The sequence below is a fragment of the Melospiza georgiana genome, chromosome 2 (assembly GCF_028018845.1).
Source record: "Melospiza georgiana isolate bMelGeo1 chromosome 2, bMelGeo1.pri, whole genome shotgun sequence".
Classification (NCBI taxonomy): Eukaryota; Metazoa; Chordata; class Aves; order Passeriformes; family Passerellidae; genus Melospiza; species Melospiza georgiana.
Genome location: NC_080431.1, coordinates 76,840,778 through 76,863,755, shown reverse-complemented (window position 1 = coordinate 76,863,755; position 22,978 = coordinate 76,840,778). Strand labels below are relative to the sequence as shown.

At 39.0% G+C, this 22,978-nt stretch overlaps 1 protein-coding gene across 5 annotated transcripts in view; it reads right to left on the bottom strand.

The window, feature by feature from the left end:
* The window catches only part of TENM4 (teneurin transmembrane protein 4), a 594,684-nt gene that overhangs the window by 168,531 nt on the left and 403,175 nt on the right, over positions 1–22,978 (bottom strand). For all 5 annotated transcript variants that reach the window (XM_058018885.1, XM_058018886.1, XM_058018887.1 and 2 more), the window contains 2 exons: positions 7,605–7,775; positions 2,608–2,822 (listed from right to left, as the gene is read on the bottom strand). In XM_058018885.1, the coding sequence (XP_057874868.1) occupies positions 2,608–2,822; positions 7,605–7,775 (386 nt within the window). The remainder of the gene's footprint in view (positions 1–2,607; positions 2,823–7,604; positions 7,776–22,978) is intronic.

The following is a 22,978-nucleotide window of genomic DNA, read 5'->3' as shown; positions in this document are numbered from 1 at the left end:
TAATAAATATTAGCAAGATGCTGCTGCATATGTTGATGAATTTCGCCAAGCTACTAGTTACTAGTTGTAAATACTAACTGACCCACAAATGGATTGGGCTTTATTGCATTTTAATACATTCAAGGATTTTTAATAGGCAATTAGTTACTGCTAGAAAGGAAGTAATTGATAAAGTACCATATTAATCAATTCAAACTGTACAAATGGAAAAAACCTCTCCGCAAGCAGTGATGACCTATCCCTAAAATTCATGATTTATTAAAATGAGTTCTAAAAAATATTTGGTCTAGGAAGATTAAATCTAATAGACCACAACAAAATTGTGTAACTTATTATGATTTGTTGAGAAGAATAAGAAGAAATGCCTTTTGTCAATAGTAAACTATTATGGGCTTCTGCATGATCTATTTCTAAGACTATAGAAATTTGGAACTTACATTTTCTTCCTACTTATTAGTGACCATAGCTGTTGGCAATCTAAAATAGAAAACAATCACCACAGCCAGAGAACGTTTGCCAAAGAGAATTTGGAATAGTTTGTTATTTAAGCATGGATAGCCATGACTTTGAGCCTTGCATTGGGTTTGCATGGCCAGGTTTTGGTAGCAGGGGAGGCTGCAGGGGTGGCTGCTTTGAGAAGCTGCTGGAAGCTCTCCCTGTGTCTGAAAGAGCCAATGCCAGCCAGCTCCAAGACAGACCTGCTACTGGCCAAGGCTGAGCCCCTCAGTGATGTTAGCAATTGTCACCTCCTTGATAACATATTTAAGAAGGCAAAAAAATTATTGCACAGAAGTAACTGCAGCTAAAGAAGAGGGGAGTGAGACCAATTATACAGACACAAGGTGAGCGCAGAAGGAGAAGCAGGAGGTGGCTCCAGGCGCTGGAGCTGAGATTCCCCAGCAGCCTGTGGCACAGACCATGTTGAGGCAGCTGTGCCCCTGCAGCCTGTGGAGCTCCAAAGGGGAGCAGAGATCCCCCTGCAAGCAACCTGGCGAGAAGACCCGTGCAGGAGCAAGTGGATGCCTGAAGGAAGGCTGTGACCCCATCCCAAGCCTGTGCTGGAACAGGCTCCTGACAGGACCTCTGGCCTCATGGACAATGGAGCCCACACTTGAGCACATCTGCTTGCAGGAATTAGGATCTCATGGGAAATCAATGACTGCACTCTGTGGAAAAAGTGAGATTTATTTGTTAAACTTTAGGTTTTTTACTTAAACAATTGAACTTATCTGTGTAATAACTTCTGTTCCATAACAAAATTTAAGATGATAATAAAATAAAATGAATACAGAGTTCTGATCTAAAGTTAGTACTATGCAATCATGACTTGAGTTTTTTTTAAACTAACACAGGATTTTTAAATTATAAATGTTTGAATCTCCCTGTGAAAAGAGACTGATTAGAAAAGGGCAGTAACACCATTTCTGTGGCACTGGAATTATGATGTGTTGACCCTACTGATATATTTTAATTTTGCAGAAAAGTACATAGAGAAGCATAGACTTATGACATCTCTTTAACAGAAATAAGTGGGAGGTGTGTTAATATGTATAAAATACCACATTATCCACAGAGATCATAATAAACATATTTGTTTGTTCAAAACCAAAAAAAGGTGTCATATTTCTATAAATCTCTAGTATTTTCAGCTAATAGTAGAGAGCAAGGGCAAGACACACTACCATAAACCTGCTAATTCTTTGATAACCTGCTGATGCCAGTGGGAGTAAGACACTTTGCACTGCCAGTGTATTATGCCCTAATGTATTAATCAATCTGGGTAAAAGCAGCTTAGAAGCTGAAACAGAAAGGAGAGAAAAAAAAGTATAAATTCCTTACTTAGGGAGATGGTTCTTAAGACCTTTTCTCACAAAGTGATTTTTTGATATGTTTTTTTATCAAGGTGTATTAAAAAAAACATCTGCTTTCATTTTAGTCCTACAGAATAATAACTTGGATCTTGATTTCTGCCTAAGTTGGTGGCTTTCTGTAAAAAACTGGTTTTCTTTTCTTATACACTACTGGGCCCTGACAAACCTCAGTCTAAGCAGATAGTCAGCATACATCATGTGAAGGGTTGCTCAAGGCATTCTGACATGGAAGACAGAAGTGAACCTTGCTCACATAATGGTGGCCAACTGGGGTCTTGCTGCCCTTACCATGAGACAGGAAAGGCAGGGACTGGAAGAGAGACAGACCTGATGTATATGAATCTGCTTAAGAGAAGATTCCTTTGGATGCAGTTTGAGTGTGGCTGCCTTTGTGCAAAGCACTGGATGGAGAAGGTGGTATCTTCTGCTGTTTGGAGCAACCAGCTGGTACCCTCAGTGGCCACCAGCCTCACAAAACTCTTCTCCTCTGGCAGCCTGCTGCCTCAGGCAACTGCCTGCTCTTCCCCTGCCTACAGCCTACCAGATTAATTTGTGTAAATTTTTTCAATTATCTCTTGATTCACGTTCTCCGGATAAATGACCTTGGGCATCTTGCAAGCATGCAACAAACTCTTGAAAGAAATAGATGAAATAATGCATCATACAAACATCAATTTGAGACAACATAATTTAGTAAGTGAAACATAATTTAATTAAGGAAATAAGGTCCCATTACCTGTGTGTGTGATGGTGGGAGTCCTTTTCTGCCATAGATGCCAACAAGAGCAGCCTTTCCTAAAGACACATTGAATTTCAGATGCACTGGGTGGTCGATGAACACCTGAGATCTCCAAAAGATACCAGGAGGGATCTTCTGTGTGGCTCGTCTGCCTACATCAATTTCTCCGGAGTCTATAAAACTGTCGTCTGGAAAGAAACTACTGGGCTTTCCTGCCAAAACACAGGAACAAAATTCTTGAATTAGTCTTTAGATCCTGAAAGTAATCTAATCATACTGGTATCTCTGACACTGATCTTGAGAAATAGTCTGTTAGTGTCCTGAAGTCTTCAAAGTACTTTGTCTAGCCAATCCATACGATTATGGGAAAAAAACCCGTCAGGATTATTTCTGGCTTCAATAACTGTTTTGTTTGAAAACATGAGCATGGGAAGAGCAACCTGGAGAAAAATGGCCTTTTGTTTAAACTGTAACATCACAGAGTGTGTAATTACATTCCAAAGACAAGAATAAATCATCAGACATTATATCCTACATTAATAGAAGTTTAGGAATGGAGAAGTCATCATTAAATTAGTAAAGAGAAGTGTAGTGAGAATGAGATAGATGTACCACAGAGTGGAATGGTGGGGTGGGGAACAGCAGCATGAACGATGCCTAAGTGGGGAAAGGAAAATGTTTCTCCATTAAATTAATCCTTGACAGTGGTAACAGTATTTGAAAGAGTAAAAAAAAGGCAAATAAAAAAAAGGACTGAGATACAAAAAGGAGACAATACCCTGCACTTGAGTAGTATCTTTTAAGAACCACTAGAGGTTTTAATTGGGTTTCAATATAATCTGTAAAATATGCTATTATTATCCATTTTCTTTCAGAAGACAAATGGAGGCATCTGTTTCTAAAACTACCAGGCTGGAGAGCCTGGGTATTCAAATGGGATCAGGACATGCCATAATGTCCAAGGGAGTCAGCAGGGAGCTTGGCACCCCGAAAAACATACCTGAGGAATTCCAGGTTGGAAATTTATGCAGTTATAGCTCCCAAAGCAGATGGCTGCTTCAAAAAATCTGGACCCAAAGGAAGATTAGAGAATGAGGGGCAGAATGAAAAATCAGGTGCCAGAATGTTCCCTTTTCAGCCTGTGCTATAACCAGTGGCCACAGCTTTAGGCACAGAACACAGGGATGATGAAGAAGGCAACTGCTTAGCAAACAGCCTTTATTAAGGACACTTCTAGTGGAAAAGCATGCAGTAGCATCACCTGAAAGACTCTGGCTTTAGCAAAGAGAGCAACATGTCACCAACAAGGACTAATTATTAATTTAGGAAATGCAAATAAATTTGTTTCTTATCTCCATGCCATTACAGCACACACTACTCTGCATTTGACAGAGCAAACAATTGTAACAAATTGAGAAGGGAACTTCTCACTACATACATTCTTTTGTACGAAAATCACGTTATGAATTTTTTTTTCTTCCAGTACCTACATTTGAGGATGGGGGAAAAAAAATCCTTTCCCATCTATCATGAATTTATGTCAAATAGTCTCAGAATTTACTTGCCATATTGAAAATGGGACTTGTAGAACACTGCATTTTATTATTTCAAATGACATTTCCATTATGATTACATAATGTTAAATATAGTATTGCCTTAAATTTCTCCATATACCATCCCAACACAAACTCTCCAGAAACAGATGTAAATTGTTAGCTGTCTCTGAAAATCAATATAGAAAGTATATGCATATTAACTATTAAGGATGGAGAATTTTTCCTTGCAGAACTTTTGGCTCCAGTAACACTAAACCCCTGATTTAAAGTCAGCAACTGCTTAAGGATACTGCTGGAGCAGGACTTGATGGCATGAGCTATCTTGAGGCAGAAGTTCTATGCATACCAGCACAAAAGGTTTATATATGCAAAGGCTGTATGTTCATACAAAAAAAGCTACTCTTAATTTTATAAGATCTCCATTTATCTTTGCTCATCATTCTCAAAGAAGTACAGGCAGGAAATCTGCTGACTTTTATCTTTTTTCAGTCCATGTATATAATAAAGGAGATAATAGGAAACAGTTTAGGTAAATGGGCATTCTTTCTGAATCCTTCTGGGCTAATAGAGTTTAATTGTACAAGGAAAATAAATCAGCTATATTTTGAAGGGAATTACTTTATCAACTGGATTGATAGTATTTATTTCGCATACTAAAATTTTCTTTTCACACTCCCAGGATTATGAGAAACAGCTCCAATGTCTTCATGCAAAGTTCTTACTGCACTATTGTAAGATGAAAAGACTGAGGATTCTATTAAAGAAGAGCTAAAGATATCACATGTTCTGGTTCAAATGAAGGATATATTTTTTTCTGATTACCACTGACATGTTTTATAGATTCTTAGATATTCAGATGAAAACCTGAAGTATTTGATAAACCCCATGATTGTTCATTAATAAAGATTGTACATCAGAGTGAATCAGGGAAGGTGAGAATTTAATATGACAGATGTTGCTATGCAAGATAGAGCCTGGAGAAAATGAGCACAGGGTGTATTCTGTAAAGATCAGCACTTGCTCATGCAAAAGAAAATGCTTCTGTGATTACAAAAGACAGTCTCACAGAAATAATTTTTTGTACACACAATTACAAAGTTTATGTCTCCTCTTGGTGGACAGTTGTATGTCTGAAAAGCACATATCCTAAGAGCTGTTATGTCATGTTGCCAGAGGTTGAAGCTTGTCCTGATAGAGAAGTCAAATAGGAGAAACTCTCTTCTGAATTCAGTCCCTGAAATCCCTCTCTGTTTCACCAGTTGCAGCCTACAATAAGATCAGGCCCTGTGGACTGGATACTTCATGAAGAAAGTACAATAAAAAAGCCATTTCAGCTTCTAATCAGAAATTGGCTTTTAATCAGAATACCCGACTCCTTAAAATTAACTTCAGGTCTGAGTTCTTAATTGGGCTGTCAATTACTTTGCTCTTTCTGCACATTACCTTGAACTTTTTAGTTACCGTAGCAACTCTTCCTAATTTCTTCATATCCAAATGAACTATTTCATTTCAGACCTTGCTGAATCTCTCTGTATTTCTCACAGGATGGTTCCATGACCCATCAAAACACTTAAAAACACACACAGCTCTGACTTCAACCACAGTCAATTACATGCTTAAATGTAAGCATGTGATTAAGGGCTTTGGTAAACGGGGTTGGGCTTAACAGAGGTAAATGCTGTTCTGGAGCACGGCCACAGATGAGAAAGGATGACTTACTGAGAGCTGGCAAGACACTGGCAATGATTCATTCAGATCAGCACTAAGGATGCTCCTAACACATTCTAGCCTATTTCATTCTGATTCAGAAGACATTCAAATATATTTCAATTCTCTTTAAAATAGATTTCAATCACAGACATTCTGGTTTAGAACAGAAGCCCTGCAGCACTGCTAGCCCAGAATTAGTTACACAGTTACCTGATGGGGAGAGAGCTGCATTTGAAGGCTGGACAGTATTACTCCTGCACCAAAGATGTGCTGATGTGCTTTTTAGTCAGGACATGGTATTTTCCTCTAAAGCCTACAGATTCCCTAAGATCTATACAAAGCACTAACTTGAGGGGTCTTCTCATGACACAACTATGCTACTTCCCAGATTTCTCTTTTAACAGAGCAGCAATCAAAACTTCTACTCATGTCACATATAAACGTGGCTAAAATGAAATTAAGTGGAGGTCTTTGGCTTGGATGGCGGCTTTGAATACCTACATTTTACTTTGACTTTTAAAAGGAAATGGACAGATCAAAGCTAGATGATTCAAAAATGAACCATATGGCAAGTTAGAGGGGAAAAGAAAAGGATCTGTCGTGAAGTATTTTTGAGTACAACAGCAGGGCTGTCTGCAGCTTGCTGTACTGTCTAGTAAGGTTTGCTGAGAATAACCTGCTTAGCTGATTTTTCCTTGTAGCAACTTGATGGCAGCCATCAGTTACCAGTAAATGCACTATTTTAAGGAACACACATAATTATGGCCTTGATTTGGACTAATAAAGACAGAAAAACTCTTATAGGAAAACACCGCTACAATTAATTTAAATTAAACATCTAAACACAGGCTGTCAGCCAAAGCCTAGGGAACAATATGGAAATGTTTGAGTTTAGCGAGTTGCAAGAACACTAGCATACATCTTATCTGTGCAAAAAACTTCTACCAAAAGAACTATCAAGAATAGTCTATTACCTTACTGGTATCTCATAATTATATACAGAGAAGCTTAACGCGCAAACAAAAAAGCTTTCTGAAAGTTTGCATTTCTCATTTCTCCAGCTATGTCTGGCGAGGGATAAGACTTTGCAGAGCTTACAAGTACTTTTAGCAGTGGTGCCTCTAAAAAAAGAACACAGTGATGTAAAGCTGCTGAGTAAGGTGCTGCTGACTTGAGGACCCATAAGCTGCTTCTAATTTCTATCAACACCATGATACTTTATGGAGACTAGGCTTTTTATCTGGCTACTTTTGCAAAGCTATGCTCAACTCTGGAATGCCAAAAATTACAGTGTAATAGCTCTTAGTAAGTAATTTGGTCCTCAAAACATTTGCTAAGTGGCAACAAATAGTCCAACTCAAACATTTTTGTAGTTCTGTAGAAAAAGCTTGATCCAGTGCTCCAGGAATCATTTAATTTTCAAGAGACAATGTTTTTCCATGAAAACAACCACTTGTGGCAGGGTTTTCATGCTGGCCTTCTGTAGTCTGTGAGAATGCCTTGAATGTGTGGAGAAGGTTTCACACAGTTTAATTGCATTAGTGGACATCAGAGGGGTATGAAACTTAGAAACATATGGAAACAGGACTGACAGCTACTAGCTCTAGACATGAAAGACTGGAGAAGCACCTGCTGATGGCAGCACTGAGGGTAATGGAACATGAGACTGGACGGCTGGAGTTTAGAGGCAGACAGAGGACTCACAACATGGACACACAGCAACCATACCTTCACTGGCTCCTTTGCCTTTCCTGTCAGGTAACTCTAACCCTGTGCCCCCCGAAGGATATAAGGAGACGTCCGTTGGCACTGGCCAACTGCTGGCTGTGTCTTCCGTGATCTCATACATCTGCCCTTCCATCGGCTGCAGGTGCCAGTTTAGGCCAAACAGGTGCATGGCTGTGGTGAGCAATGAGAAAAGTCATCTTTTTCTGTTTGGGAGAGTTGCAGAACTACAGGGGCACTTTCTCTTTCTAAACCCTCGCTCCAGTGCCTTATTAGTGGTCATTGCTTTAGGACAAGAATGGGATTAATGTAATTAGACAGCCCCTGCTGCTTCTACCATACCAGCTCCCTAGGTCTTTCCACCCACTTACACTTGATTTACATCACCTGTAACAATCCACTCTGCTTCTTCCAGCAGAACCACTCCTGAATCATGGTCTGCATAACCAGGCACAGTGTTTCACAAAGCTCCCAAGGCTGGGATGACAATGAAGTGAACACAAATACAAGAAATACAAGGAGTATTATTTCTTAACATACCAATAAATCCTAGGGAACTGCACTCCAGTTTGTTTTGCCATATTCACAAGTGTATTATATAGGTTCTCTTTTTTTTTTTACCCATCAATTATACACAGAAGCCTTTACAGACATCTCTGACAGCTTTTTCTGGTTAAGACCAAGTAAAAACAGGCAATTCAAGACCCATCTTGTGCACATGCCTTTGTGCTCTGCATCACAAATGTGAGCAACTATGTCTGAGCATTCTTTCGTACAACTCAGCCTCTTCTATTCAGATCAAAGACATATCCTTGAGAACTGAAAACAAGCATCACCATTTAGATTTGTGTCACAGCAGGGCAAAGCTCTCTGTAGGTTTCTGGGCCATGCAAAGTCACCCAGGGCACACGTGAGTCTATTTCAAGGCATTACATGAAGACAAGTAAAGTTAAGGAAAAAAGAAAAACTACTTAAAAAACAAATGCATGTATGAGGAGTATGGAAATCATATGCTTATACACCTAATACTTGCCCTTTCAAATATAAAGCAAAAGAATGTGGCTTGTGGCTTACCATATCAGTTCTTCCACCCCAACATAAACATTTCATACTCAATCAGTATCCAGCTTAGCTTCAGGCTCTACACAGCTAAATGATCTGATATTTGCTACATTTGGAATGACATTTCTTTTTTAAGGGAAAGCCTTGATATTTTACACTATAATTTCTCCAAGAAACTATACAATGGCTCTAACATCACAGCCATTTAGTATAAACAGAAAAAAAAACAAACTAAAAAAAAACCCCAAAACCAAAAAAACCAACAAAACAAAAACCCAGTAAAGAAACACCATTTCCATGGCCTAGAACTCTATTTTTATTCACAAACATACACCTGAGATTGGCAACCATTGTTAGGGACAAGTGGTTAGTTTATTTAAACCTTTGCATCAGAAACAATCTTTACAAGAGAACTGAAAAGTAATCTGAGTAGCTCTCTGAAGACAGCATGTTTAGGCAATTTAGCAAAATACAGAATTTATTCCACTTCAGTCTCAATTAGGTCACCTATCATTTACTAACATAAACAAGGTTGTCTTTGCACAACTACAACATCACAAAACATGAGCGTAAAATTCTTTTTTACCATGTAAATGGAGACTGTGTTTGTTAACAGTTTTATCCATTAGGAAAGAAAATACACTCCTTAAACTCCCACACAGAAAGGAAGCACAAAAAGGAATGTGTCCTGAAGGCCTGTTCAACACTCATTTTTATACAGGTACATATACCAAGAAGGAATGGTACCAACACCACTGGTAATATAACCAGGGTACTTCAAGAAGAGGAACAAGTATTTTCATCTAAAAGGGATATATACTCTGCAGAGAAAATGAGAAGAGGGAGGAAAGGGAAGAGATGAAATTAGACCATGAACAAGAAATCTGCACTAAGCATTTGGCATCACTATGCTTGCATAATATCTTTGTGTTTATACAGCCCTCATCATCAGAGTGCCTGGGCACTTCATAGCTATTAACCTCACAAAACCTCATCAGGTAGGAATCTGCTTTTTTCTAGTACACAGAAAAGAAAAGGAGAACTACAGTAGATTAAAGGACTAACTCAATTCACTTGTTTGGGCATTAAAATGCAATTTTGTGTTAATTCACTTAACTTACTGTATGCTTACAGGGTTGCAAGCTCCAAGAGGCATTTCATGCAGCTCTCTGCCAGCAGTTCTGTTGTAAGCTCAGTACTGGATGCTGTCTCATAATTCCATCCAGGCCGGACGTTTCCAAGGACCAGAGTGTTACCCAGACGCCGCAGGGCTGTTACAGAGCTCAAGGGCTTAGATGCTCTGAGCACACAACTTCCTATGTTTGACATGGGATCTTTGTAGCTACAGGCATGTTTGTAGTTCCAAGCAGAATGGAAACTGTACTCTTCACTCCTCCAAACTCGGGCATTTCTAGACAGCAGTCAGGCCTAAATTCTGCTGGTGCTAATGCTTAACATCAGTTCCATCTCTCAGACATCTTCATGATAGAATGACCTGCATGAGCTTACAGTGGGCATTCCTCATCTAGGGAGAACTGAGCCAGTCATTTGCTTTCTTTGTAACACCATTTGACTTCCTATGTCCTTTGGACATCTCAGCCTTAGTGCCACACAGATTTTTAGGAACACATTGCAAGGCCATTGTTTCCCCAAAAGGCTATTGCTGCTTCTTCTCCCCTTAGGAGGAAATTTTTTATTGTAGATCATTATTTACTGCAAGCAAATAAAAGTGAAAAACTCAACATTGCTTTGGGTGCAGTGGGCATTTTTTACAGGCACTAAAATTAATTTAAAATACATGAGAGGAAATGTCTTAACAAGTGATCATCTTGCTTCAGTTTAACAACAGAACTGACACTCTGGAAGATGCTACAGCTTTTCTGCACATTATCCATCCACTTGTGCAAGTGGATCAACCATTCCATGTCATCATTCAGTGCTCAATGTTTGAAAAGTGTCTTACAACTTCCCAAAATAGAAAATACAACCAAATTATCTGTAACATAGATACGGTGTTATCACACAGTAGTTAAAAGACTTGTATTAATGTTAACTTTGTACCTTTGCTAGTAGATTTTGTCTAAAGCAAAAAGCTTCCTGCGTACATTGATCTCATCATCACACAGGTCACAGAATCACAGAACGGTTTGGGTTGGAAGGGACCTGAAAGACCACCTAGTTTCAACCCCACTAACATGGGCAGGAACACCTTCCACTAGACCAGGTTGCTCAATGCCCCATTCAACCTGGCCTTGAACACTTCCAGGGATGGGGCATCCACAACTTCTGTGGGCAACCTGTGCCAGTGCCTCATCAGCCTGATAATAACAATTAATTATATCTAATCTAAATCCATTCTCTTTTCATTTAGCACCATTATGGCCCTGCCACTAAAAACTTTAGTAAAACATCTCTCTACATCTTTCTTAAAAGCCTCCTTTTAAAGTATTGAAAGGCTGTAAGAAGTTCTCCAATGATAAGCCATGAGAATGACAATTATGCACACCATGCATACAAAAGTGCAAAATGTTGAAAACCAGAATTATTTGAATAGCATTTTGATTATCAAGTGGCTTAAAAAATTCAGAAAACAGTGTAAAAGCTGAGAGCTACTGCTCTATTCAGGATTTCTGAGTTGTTGTTCTCAAGCACAAAATAAAAGTCTATAAATATCCCCTTTCATATGGCAAACAGATATCATGCAATTTCTGCTATAACCACAAAAGTCAACCTGAAACAAGAACAAAGAGTCTAATTTACTTCGGAAACACACTCTTGTAACAGCAGGTATTTTATGAGGATGTCACCTGAATAAGTGATTTCATTACTATATTCCAAATATCAGCAGTGTCTGATTGACAACCTGGTGGAAGATTCATTTCTCGTCTTGTTCTAACTGCCACACTGGTGATAAAAAGTTAAGTACTAATAGCAGTGGATATTTTGGGTCTTTACATCTCAATGGGATGTCTAAAGCTGTTGTTGCACACAGTTGTGTTCAAAGGTTTTATGAGTCAACCTTGATCTGTGCAAATTCTTTCCCACAGAAAAAAAACCAAACAACTAAGGACCATAATCATGGAAAAGCCCTGTAACCATGGATGAGTACCATAATAATATATTTTGAAGTGTTAATGTTCCTAAGAGGGAAGTAAAGCTGTAAACATAGTTTCAGATTCCTGATGTTCTTAGTCTCTGGGTCAATGGAACCCACTGTGGACATTTTTTCTGGCTTTTTTTTGCCCCTGCTCAGCTAGACACATGATGTTGCTGACACAGAGTAAACGCCCTCCTAAAAGCCCCCATGTCCTTCTCCATCTCTGTCTCCAACATGACGCTCAATAGATTTTCAGATATTGAAGGCTCCCCATGTATTAAAAGAGCACTCTGCAATTAACAATCATTAAAGTGTACACTTTTGTAAAATACCATGTAGCTTTCACTGCCTAGGAAGCTCCATGACAGGCTCTTTGCAGAAGCTTTGGTTATACTCCCCATGGAGTAGAAAACTCTCTTGTCTCCCTTCTCCTGGAATGAAAACAATACTCAGGGAGAAACCCTGCTTGCTCTCTGGGCTGTTTCACCACCACCAACTTAGATGATATAAAGGCATCTGGGGCCTCTGGCCCATTATGCTCATGTTTTGAATTTAAAGCTTTGACTTGCATGACCTTTCCCCTGTAGCTAAGTGCCAGCAAAAGATGCCCTAAAACTTGCTGAATGGGTAACAGAATTTTCTGTGGCAGACTAAATCCCCTTATCCTCAGTCCTAAGTCACCTGTGTCCGCCTTCTTAGTGGAAAAAAATTAGAGATCAAACTCCAGTCCTTTTAGGGTTTGATTATTTTGCAGAATTCAACATTTCAACCATGCCAGTGTGATATGGCTGTTCTTTTCTGGACTCAGATTCACTTTAGCAGAGAAAATTTGCGAAGACTTTAGCATCATCTGAGTTATTTAATCATACAAATAAATCAAAGTTCATATTGATAGAACCAAGTATTCAGGATCATGATTCTTCTGATTTTAACATATTAGTTTTTCCTATACTGCATTACTCCTACTCCATAGCTACTTGTGGACACCATAATCAGCATCAGCAGATGCTGTTAAGTCAAATAAAGAGGAACATTCTTTCCAAGTTTCTTTTGAAGATGCTCAGGCTTTTGATTATCTTTGTATTATTGCCACTTGCTTATGAGACAACAAAACACTAAAGTCAAAACAACTTACTCAGCGGAGCAGTGAACAAAAGAAGTGGTACAGCATTTAGAATAAAAAAGGACAAACAAAGATAATAATTCACATGGTCAACAAAATGGACATCTCTTAGGACAGGTTGATGGAGCGAAGGAGTTAGCAGAGAGAGGCAGATGATTGCGATAGATCACAGGGAGAAGAAAAGACAAGACATGCTTACTGAAGCATAAGAGACCCCCAAAAAGCACACCAGTCAGCAAAAAATTGAAAAACAAACTGCTGGCCCTTTATTAGCTTGTTGCTTTGCCCAAAGCAGCAAGCTAAGTGTAATAAATAACCGAACCAATCAATTAGGATGTTTGGATTAAGGCTACAGCTGAAGCCACCAGGTGCTTCCATAGTGTTTGTTAAAAGCATTCTCACAGCAGCTCCCAGGCTCTGCTGCTTCCTTCTCCCCTGCCCTCTCAGGGCTAAGCCCTGCAGGTACCACAGCTGGCCTGGAGATTGCTCACCCAGGCAAAGCTGCTACAGAAACAAAGGAAAGAATAAAATAGCAATTTTTTTTCAGCTAACAACTGATCTTGCCCTGAACAATGAATAAAGACTTTCTCAGAATCAAACTTAACAAAACACATTAATGATCCCTACCTGAGCCTGGACTTGCAGCAAGCGCAGTGGTAAAAGGCATAAAGGCAAGACAGAAGTCTTTTGGGATTCTCATCTGAAAACCTCAGCCAGTTGTTTTGCACTAAGAATACTCCAGGTTTTGAATCCATATTTATGTAAGAATATATGCCCGTATATGTCAGTGTAATTGCTTAAATAACAGAGGGGAGGGCACAAGCTTTGGAAAAGCTTCACAGCCCACCTCTGCACAGGCACCCCACCCTCCCCAGCTCACCTGTACTGGCACTGGGCTCCATATGGAGAAGTTTGGCTTTCCTTCTCCACTGGTTTCTACAAGCACCTCACTGCACTGCTGACAGCTAAGCCTAAGCCAACTCAAGCCAAAAGGCCACTCCTTGGAAGGAGAAGGGTTTTCCAAAGCCTCCCGTGCAGCATGGGGAAAAGGAGAAAATGGAAAAACACTGTGTGAGAAGGAACAAATGAGAAGGACTGATGCCACAATGGACAAGAATAAAAATGAGAAAGGGGAGGAAGGTGAGAAAAATATGGAATGAGAGAAACTGAGAAAAAGAAGGTTAGAATAGAGCAAAGATAAGTTAAACAAAAAAGTATAAGGGATTTGGAATAGGAAAAACAGCTGAAGCTCAGTGATTGAGAAGACATTTTTAGAGGTTGGTTGTGTGCTCTCCCCTCTTTGTGTAGAAACAAGCATAAGATATGTGGTGGTTACATATTCCTCTTTAACCTTCATACTTACTCAGATCTACAATAACACGCTCTCCAATATGATACCTGAGCTTTGCTTTTTTCCTCCTAATTGAGAAAAAGCTGAATCTCACCACCGAATTACTCAGGGTTAATTTTAACTCAAGTAAATGTATTGCTTTCAGTCCTGTCTCTGGAAGAAACTTGACTGTAATTATCTGGATAACTGTCTCTACACTGAAATCATATGATTTTTGTATAAGTGGTAGAATTGACTGTTGCAGAATAAACCATATTTTTGTGACATCCAGTGTTATGGAAAGGAGCCTTACAGCATGAAATAATCACTGGTTTGTCAGTCTTCAATAAATCAACAAAGATTAGGAAGAACGGGAACAGTAAAACAAACATTAAAGAAAAAAATCAAACTGTTTTTCTCTTACACTGCTGTTCCATTTCAGTGCTGGCCAAGGCTTCTGTGGCAGAACACACGACAGTCAAGGGCTGAAGTGGCTTTATGGCCCTCCTGGTGTAGGAAGAAGGCAAAACCTGGATGTAGCATATACTATCTGCTCTACTTGTTTGTGTGGCCAAGTCCCGGACTAGACAGATCCAAGCTGTTGTTCATCTAAGAGCACGGGGACATTTTGAGTGTTGTAGTGATTTAACACCCCAAGAACACATTCATAGATCTGGAATTGAGATCTAGTGTCTTGACTGAAGATCCCAGTGTTTTGTAGTATCATGAATTCACATCTTTTACACATACATACCCAGGTCACTCAGCCAGGCACCATGAGGCAAGAAGAAGGGGTTTTCTGCAAGGGCACTTCTTGTGTGGATTTCAGCAGTTGCCTTGTGACCAAAAATTCTGTACAGCACTCTGTGTCATTCCTAGTGTCTGAAATTATTTCCTATACATAAATGCTTTCCATCTGTGGCTTAAAACTCTCACTCAGGAAATGGAAAACCTGACTTCATAAATCATCTTTTGCCCGAATGAATGTGAATTTGCACACCAGGACAAGACTGCAGTCATGTGGGAACAGAGAATCCTGCATACCAGGCTCTCCACAACCCAGATGGATTAGAGCTGCTGTGCAGCTAGAAATGTAAAATTAACAGGTCACAAAGGAATGGAGCCCAAAAGGCAGCTTGATTACATGTTGTTTAAGTGAAGACTCTAAGCTTGCAGCTGGGAGGTCCCATGGCTCTGCTTCCTGCCTGTTGATTTATTTGACACAAGACAATAGTTAAGAAAAATTAAAAAAGCACCAGGAGGGACATTAAGGGTAATGCTCACTATTGTAAATTCCCCATTTGCCTCCCCTCCTAACAGCTCAATGATCCGCCTTCAATGAAAAAAAAGGGTTTTCAAGTCTCCTTCATAGTTTGGGGTTGAAGACACTTTGTTGGGCTGGGATGTGATTGCTTCATCTAAGAATTGGACAACCTGCATCCACCCATCTCAGGGTTAAAGGAGGAAGGATTTTGCTGATAAAACAGAGAGGTATCTGTGTTTGTTTGTGGGACTTTTTTAGGACCTCAAATGTCCTAAAATATGATGTAGGTGCTTTCACAGCCAGCTCAGTTCTGACACATGCTATGGGATACATCTAGCGATTCCTGGTATCCTACCTTGCTGCCTGACTATTGCTTCATGTTTAAACTATGCAAGCACCAAAAATGGTGCTTTTGGAGATAATTCACTTCTCCTTCCCTCAATCAGAATCACCACACGCAAAGGAGGAATACAAATGACAGAGAGCTTCCTACCTTTTAAAAATTTGCCAGCAAGGTGGGAACTACCTTTTGAGAAAACAAAGCATTGTGCTGAACACCTGAAATCCTGCCACAAACACATTTACTTGCTTTGATTTGACACTAGCTATTCTTTGACCCCTTCTGATTAAAGAAGAGCTGTATCCAAGATTTCCACAATAGAAGCAGATGGTCTACCAAATACAATCAGCTTCTTCTCTGGAGAACACTTTATATTTTAATTTAGTTCCCAATTGTTCTTAATAATGAAGAAGAAAGGCTTCCAGCTGAAGCACCACATTTCTTTGAAACCTTCAAGGAAGTGACTAGAAAGGCATGTTTTAAAATGAAGCAGTTAAACTCAATGTTTGTTCAATGCAAAGAGTCAGCACTTCCTATTCAATGTCTTCCTAATTGCCCCTGAGGATCAAAGTCTTTTGAATGATTGCCTGTCCATTCAAATCATTAATAGATGATCATTGGCCCCTCCAGTGCTACAGTAGCTTGTAATTTCTTGCAGGAAAGGGAAAAGGCAGTTTTAAATGGGTATATTTAAATATTTTTATGCTTTTTTAAAGGAGGATATTTTTAAAGTGTTAACCTATAGAAAGTATAGACATAAAAGTGGCATGGCTTATCTGAGGAGCTGACTGCTTAAATACCTTTGGTAATTTCCTTTACCATTTACACTAATTTCAAATAGAGTAAGAAGTGGAAAGATGGACCTCAGCATTATTTGGCTGGTATTTGGCAGCCACCTGCAACAAAGAAATTTATTTCAGCCCTCAAAGCTCTGGTAGAATTGGTGTTACACATGCTCAGGCTTTTCTCAGTAAAATAATATTTTGCCTTCTAGATATCCTTTTTGGCAGAGACAGTATTAAAATAAATATTATGGAGATATTTCTTCAAGATCAAAGTCAATTATAAGATGGTCCCACTATACCTCCAAATGGAGTTTTAATTTGTGTATCTATATTAAAAATAATCGATTTCCCACCGGGGTATTCACTTCAATTAGAGAAATGAGGACAGGCAGCTCTACCAGAGGGCCTCTTATCCTGCTTTGCATTTACAAAAATTCTGGGCTAGCCTGTTGTGGACAGTCTAATTTTACAAATGCCCTTTCATTACACACATATAAATTGTGAGGCATTAATTAAAAATGGTGTCATTTACATAGGTAAATCCATTAGCTCTCTCATGCTTCCTTCCTTGTTATCTCAACTAGGGAACTTTCAGAAAACCTATCTTCCAAAAATAATACAATAATTTGCCCAAAGACTAAAAACCACAGTTTGCTGCGCAGAAGTCACAAACTACATCTCTCTTATTCTAAAACCCCAACACAACAGAGGTGGGATCACAGTTTAAATCAAATATCCCAGTTTAAGCATGAAGATCTGAATATTGCTGTAGAATTTGATGTGCGAGCTGATCTCTCAGATGGCTGCCTGCTCATCTGTCCTTCTGAACACGCACATGATTTTATTGTAGTAAGACAAGTAAATGTCTTTGAGACCACTGCTTGTGTTTTAATCCTAAAATCAGCTGAAAACTGCATTAGTGTTATTAGTCACTATGCACATTCTAAAAGCACCAGAGCCCCAGTTGGGCTGTGCTAGTTGATATAAGAAAAATTAACAAAATGGCAGTCTCAGAATCCCTTGATGTCCAAAGCACAGGTTTAACTTGAGCTTTACTTAGCCTAAGTAAATCTGGTGACTTCAAGAGAATGATGGAGGTGTTTAAAGTTGAGAACAAATTTACACATTTTGTAGATCTGGGCCAGAGTGTTCATCAGCATTGTCAAAACTGAGCTCTAAAGCAGAATCCTGTCAGCCTTGAGCCAGCTGGAAGAGATACGAAGAAATTTTAACTGTACCAGTGTTCAGGAGTATTTTGTTGTTTTAGCTGCTTTGGATGACAAAAACACAGGTAAGTTTAAAGCAGTCTAGGAATGTTTTAGTTTATTTTCTAGTTTTTCTTTACATATACTAGAAAAACAAATACTCTTTGAAGGGGGGAAAAATCCTTTTTTTTTCTGTACAAAAGCTTGGCAAATGGATACAAATGCACAGTCTGAGAAAGTGGATAAAGTGGGTGACACAGCACAATTAACAGCACAATAATTTTTGTGTCTGTCCAGAGACCATGAGCAAAATCCAGCACAATACTTTCAGATGCTATAAATCAAAATGAAAGGTTCAGATCAGAGTAAAAAGCTCTCTCAATAACAAAACACAACCTGATGATTTGTTCCCTTGGACTTAGAACTAAATCCAGCACATAGACTAAGTCAAGTGCTAGCAAGTGCAACCCACAGTGTTCTAGAAAGACCCACAGACATCTTTATATTTAATTTTACCTAAAAAAAGCAGTTGCTAAAAAACCCCGAAGTTTGCCAAGTCAAGCACTCAAAAATGAGCAAAGAACAGAATTAAGACTGCTTTTGTGATTTTACATCAGCCCCTGTATGCATATGTACTCTGTAATAGCCTTTAATTCCCTCATCACAGGCTATTTTTTTCCACTGGCCCAATGCTGAGCAGAACAATTGCACAGAAATTACCACTCAACCCTGGCAACTCCAGCATTGTAGCACATTCAATTGCTTTCTAGGGATGCCATATGTGCAGTCTGCTTTGTAGCAGTAGGAGGGGGTTGGAAAGGGAAGGAACACTCGGCATGGACAATTTTCCTACTGCACTCTAAATAGGTCCCTACTGAGCATGTGTGAACTCAGATTTTCTAGTTTTGTGGTAGCCAGCTCAGGGTGGATCAGAGGTGTGATAAAGTACACACTATTGCTTATTCTACCTAATAAAAAAAAGAGGTGTCATGATTCTCCATCACTTCAGTACTTCTGCAATACAAACAGAGAACAACAGCAGATCCAAAAGCAGAATTTTGCCTAAATGAGTGCCACATCACCTGGTGGATCCAGATGCCTGCTCTCACATCTATTTAGGCTATAGAATCACAGAATCATAAAAGTTGGAAAAGACCTCTAAGATCATCAAGTCCAACCACTAACCCAGCACTGACACGTTCACCATTAAACCACATCTCCATCTGCCACATCCATGTGCCTTTTGAACAGTTCCAAGCATTTCACCATGGGCAGCCTCTTCCACTGCTTGACAACCCTTTCAATGAAGAAACCTTTCCTAATACCCAATCTAAACCTCCCCTGGTGTAACTTACAGACATTTCCCCTGGTCCTATCACTGGCTGCCTGGGAGAAGAGGCCGACCCTCACCTGGTACAATCTCCTTTCAGGCGGTTGTAGAGAGATATAAAGTCCACCTGAGCCTCATTTTCTTCAGGCTAAACACCCCCAGCTGCTTCTTATCAGACTTGTGCTCCATCCCTTCCCCACCTCTGTTGTCTATCTCTGGACATGTTCCATCCAGCACCTCAATGTCTTTCTTGTAGGGAGATGCCCAGACATTCCCTTGTGATAATTTAGGCCATGATAATTCTGGTTTATCATTAAATACAAATGTAAGAAAATGCTTGCTTGGGGGCCCAACACACTGCTTTGCCCCTGCATCCTCAAGACTTAAGTTGATAGTAGTGAATTAAACAGTACTAAGCAGGATAACTTGATGTTCTGTAACATTTATTTGTTAGAAAGAACTCTACCCATGGCACTGCCTCTGATCAGCCAATACCTTCCAAATTCCTGTGCACTGTTCAGCTGGCAAAGACCAGAGATCATTCTTAACAGCTGGTTTGGGTCTGAATACCCATAGGAGTTTAACAGTAGAGAAATGTATCCCTTCTGGACCAGCTGGGCACCTAGAGTGGTCCCATGTATATGTTCCACAACCTGGAGTAGCCTATGATACAGTATGACTGGGGAAGGTGTACTAAAATCAATAAATTCTTACTAACCATCAAGATTAATGCTGTTTTGGAACATCATTATGCTTAGATTGAAGGATTTTTTTTTAACCAAAAGCCTCTGGAAACTCTTTTAATGCTTGATTTCATTATAATTTCTGCCATAATTGAAATGGATTCTCTCCATTGATACTCCAATTAGATTTTCTTTTGAAATACTTAGGGTAAGCATAGCTATCATTTCTGCCAACTGCCTGGTTCTGCTTTGCTTTTTAAAGAGTTTCTTTTCACAATGAAGTGATGCTGCAGTTGTACTGAGCAAGCAAGGTGAGATGCTGCTGCTGTTTCACACGCTACCATATTTGAAAACAGCCAACATATCCTGTTGTCATCATCTGCCTAGGCAAGAGCAACAGGGACACACTTGGAAGTTAAGGTATCATAAAATCAAATGGAGAGGAAGATAGGAAAAGCTGGAGATGATGGGAGAGTTTATAGGCTAGCATTGAAACACAAAGATTCAACAACCTCTGTCTATAGAGCACCAGAGCCTACTATCTCAAAGGGAAGTATGGAAGTGGTCCTTCCAGAGCTTTTAAGTTTCAGCATAAACAGTGGCTTGAAATCTTGACAAAGAGGAAAAGAGTGGACTGGACATTCTGTTCATTATTTCACAGGTCATCGGAATGTTACCTGAGCAGTATACTTAACAACAACACCTCACCCTATAATGATGTCTGTCTACTACATAGCTCAATTTTAACTACAGGTAAAAACCTCTGACAATACATCACTGCGCACATTCAATAGAAATGCATAACCTGGCTGCAAAGCAGGCTTTGAAGCCATCTTTTAATTTATGCTAGAAAACAATGGGAGATAAACACTAAACTATACCAAGGAGCATTTTTCACTGCCAGTGACATCCCTAATTGAGATTACTCTATGACTAGTTAGCCACAAAAACGTTTGGTATTTAAAAACATTGAAAAAGCCCATTACGGGAAACAATTCTTTCTGTCTCCACTTAACTGCAATTAAATTCCATTATTTCACACTAATTAGTATGGAATAAAAACATGGACTCAAAGAAAACTCCTTCCACAAGACATATAAAGATCCGTAAAACTGATTTTTTCAGCATCTGTGCACAAAGGTCAATCTAAGTTGTGAAATAAAGATTATAGCAGCACATCTGTGCCACTGTCATAAAGACAAGGCCAGCACTTCTGGAGTCAGCCTGCTGTTATTTTCTTTTCTGGGAGCTTAGAGCAACTATAAAACCTCACTAAAAGCAACTGATAAAAGCTTATGGGTTGAGAGCCTGTATCTGACCATTTAATAAAACCAGATGGAATTACATTAATCTCTCCTTGTATTAAAGATTCTTAATTTTAAGGAAGGATCAGACATCTAAAGGGCCAACTAATGCATGGTTTCATGGCACACTGATGCAGACTCCCAGATCAGATGGAGCCCGCTGGATGCATAGCCACAACCCACTTTCAACTGGTTAAATAATCAGTTATATTGGTGGTCTACTTCTGAATGGAAGTCATTCTTCCAGTGATCCCACAATGATGAAAGAGGATCAGACTTTGACAAAAGGACCTATTCAATCAGTGTCAAAATAAAACAATAAGCGGAAATAAAAAAAAGTAGCATATAAAAGCCAGAACACTAGGGGAACAGAGAGTAATCTATATAAATCTAAAGCCAGGGAGAGAGGCAAAAAGAAGCTGAGGACATCAAGAAAAAATAGTCTTGGAAAAAACCTACAGAACAATAGAACTTTTTTTTAAGTGCACTGAAACCTAGCAAAATGAGCGGCAATATTGATGGAGATAGGGAAATTGCTAATAATGGTGTAGTAAAGACTGAAGCATTCAGTAAGAATTTTTGTTCTAGCTTCAGAAAATAACTACAATAATGCAATAATTTCACAGGAAATAAGTTTTTTCCGGTCCATTAGTAACCAGGAATTATACTGAAGTACATCTATTGAAGGACAAACATTTTTAAATCTGCAGGCTCATTTAACTTGTACCCAGTAAAGAAGAAGGAAGAATCTGACTCACTGATTAATACTGAACCAGCTACCAAGAAATTAGAACAAGATTAATGCTCTACAAATATTTAAGAAGGGAAAAGGACAGGATACAAGTCACTTGGTTTGGGTAGTCTGATATCTACTACAGACAAAATAACAAAAACCATAGAATTGAACTGATAAAGAATAAAGAAAGTCAATGTACGGTATCTCAGGCCAACCATATTGCTTTTCTGAACAACAGATCTTAAAAAACAGTTACTCCTTCTTTGACAAGATTACAGTTTAGCAAGATATGTGATTTAGTTTGATGTGATTAAACAAACAAGCATTTTTGAAGGGTATAAAGACATGTATACATGTATTTAAAAACTAACTGAAAGACATTAAAATTATCACTGCTGTTGAATAATCATCGCGTTAGAATTTCTTGTGAAGTTGAACAACTGATAGTTAGCCTGAAATTATTCAACATTTGCATCAGTGTTATGTAAGTAAATATAAAATCATGGATTGCTAAACATGTAGCTCAATACTTCAAGTGAGAAATACAATGATGAGGGCAGAACAGAAAAACAGAAAAGCAGGGCAGTAACTAAATTTGAATGATTCAAACAGTGTCAATGGTCAGCCTATATACTTTGGATAATGGACCACAAACTGTCCATGAGATGGGACAGTGGCAACTGGAAAGCAAAGAGAGCAAATGACTTAAGGAGTAAGAACAAGAAAATGCTGTACAACAATATCCTAGTGTAACTTTTATAACCCAGAAAGACCTAATGGGATGCTTACACATATAAGCTGGGAAGAAGCCAGCTGAAGGACATATGTGACTTACCTATGTAAAACAGGTAGAGTAAGTAGCTGGGGTTTGCTGGGCTTCGATGTGCAAAGAGGTCAGTCTGCATGATGTGATAGTTAATGGATTTTAACTTACTGAAAATTGAGAAAACAGTTTTAAATGAAAGTTATGGGAATCCTTAGGCTTCTTCCTGCCTGCAATAAACTGAATTAGTTGAGAAAAGATGTAAACTATCCCAGTATATTTATCACTGTAGACTCTGAAGAAGTACTAACCACTTTGCAAAGCAGAAATTTTGCCGCCAAGTTCAGAACATATT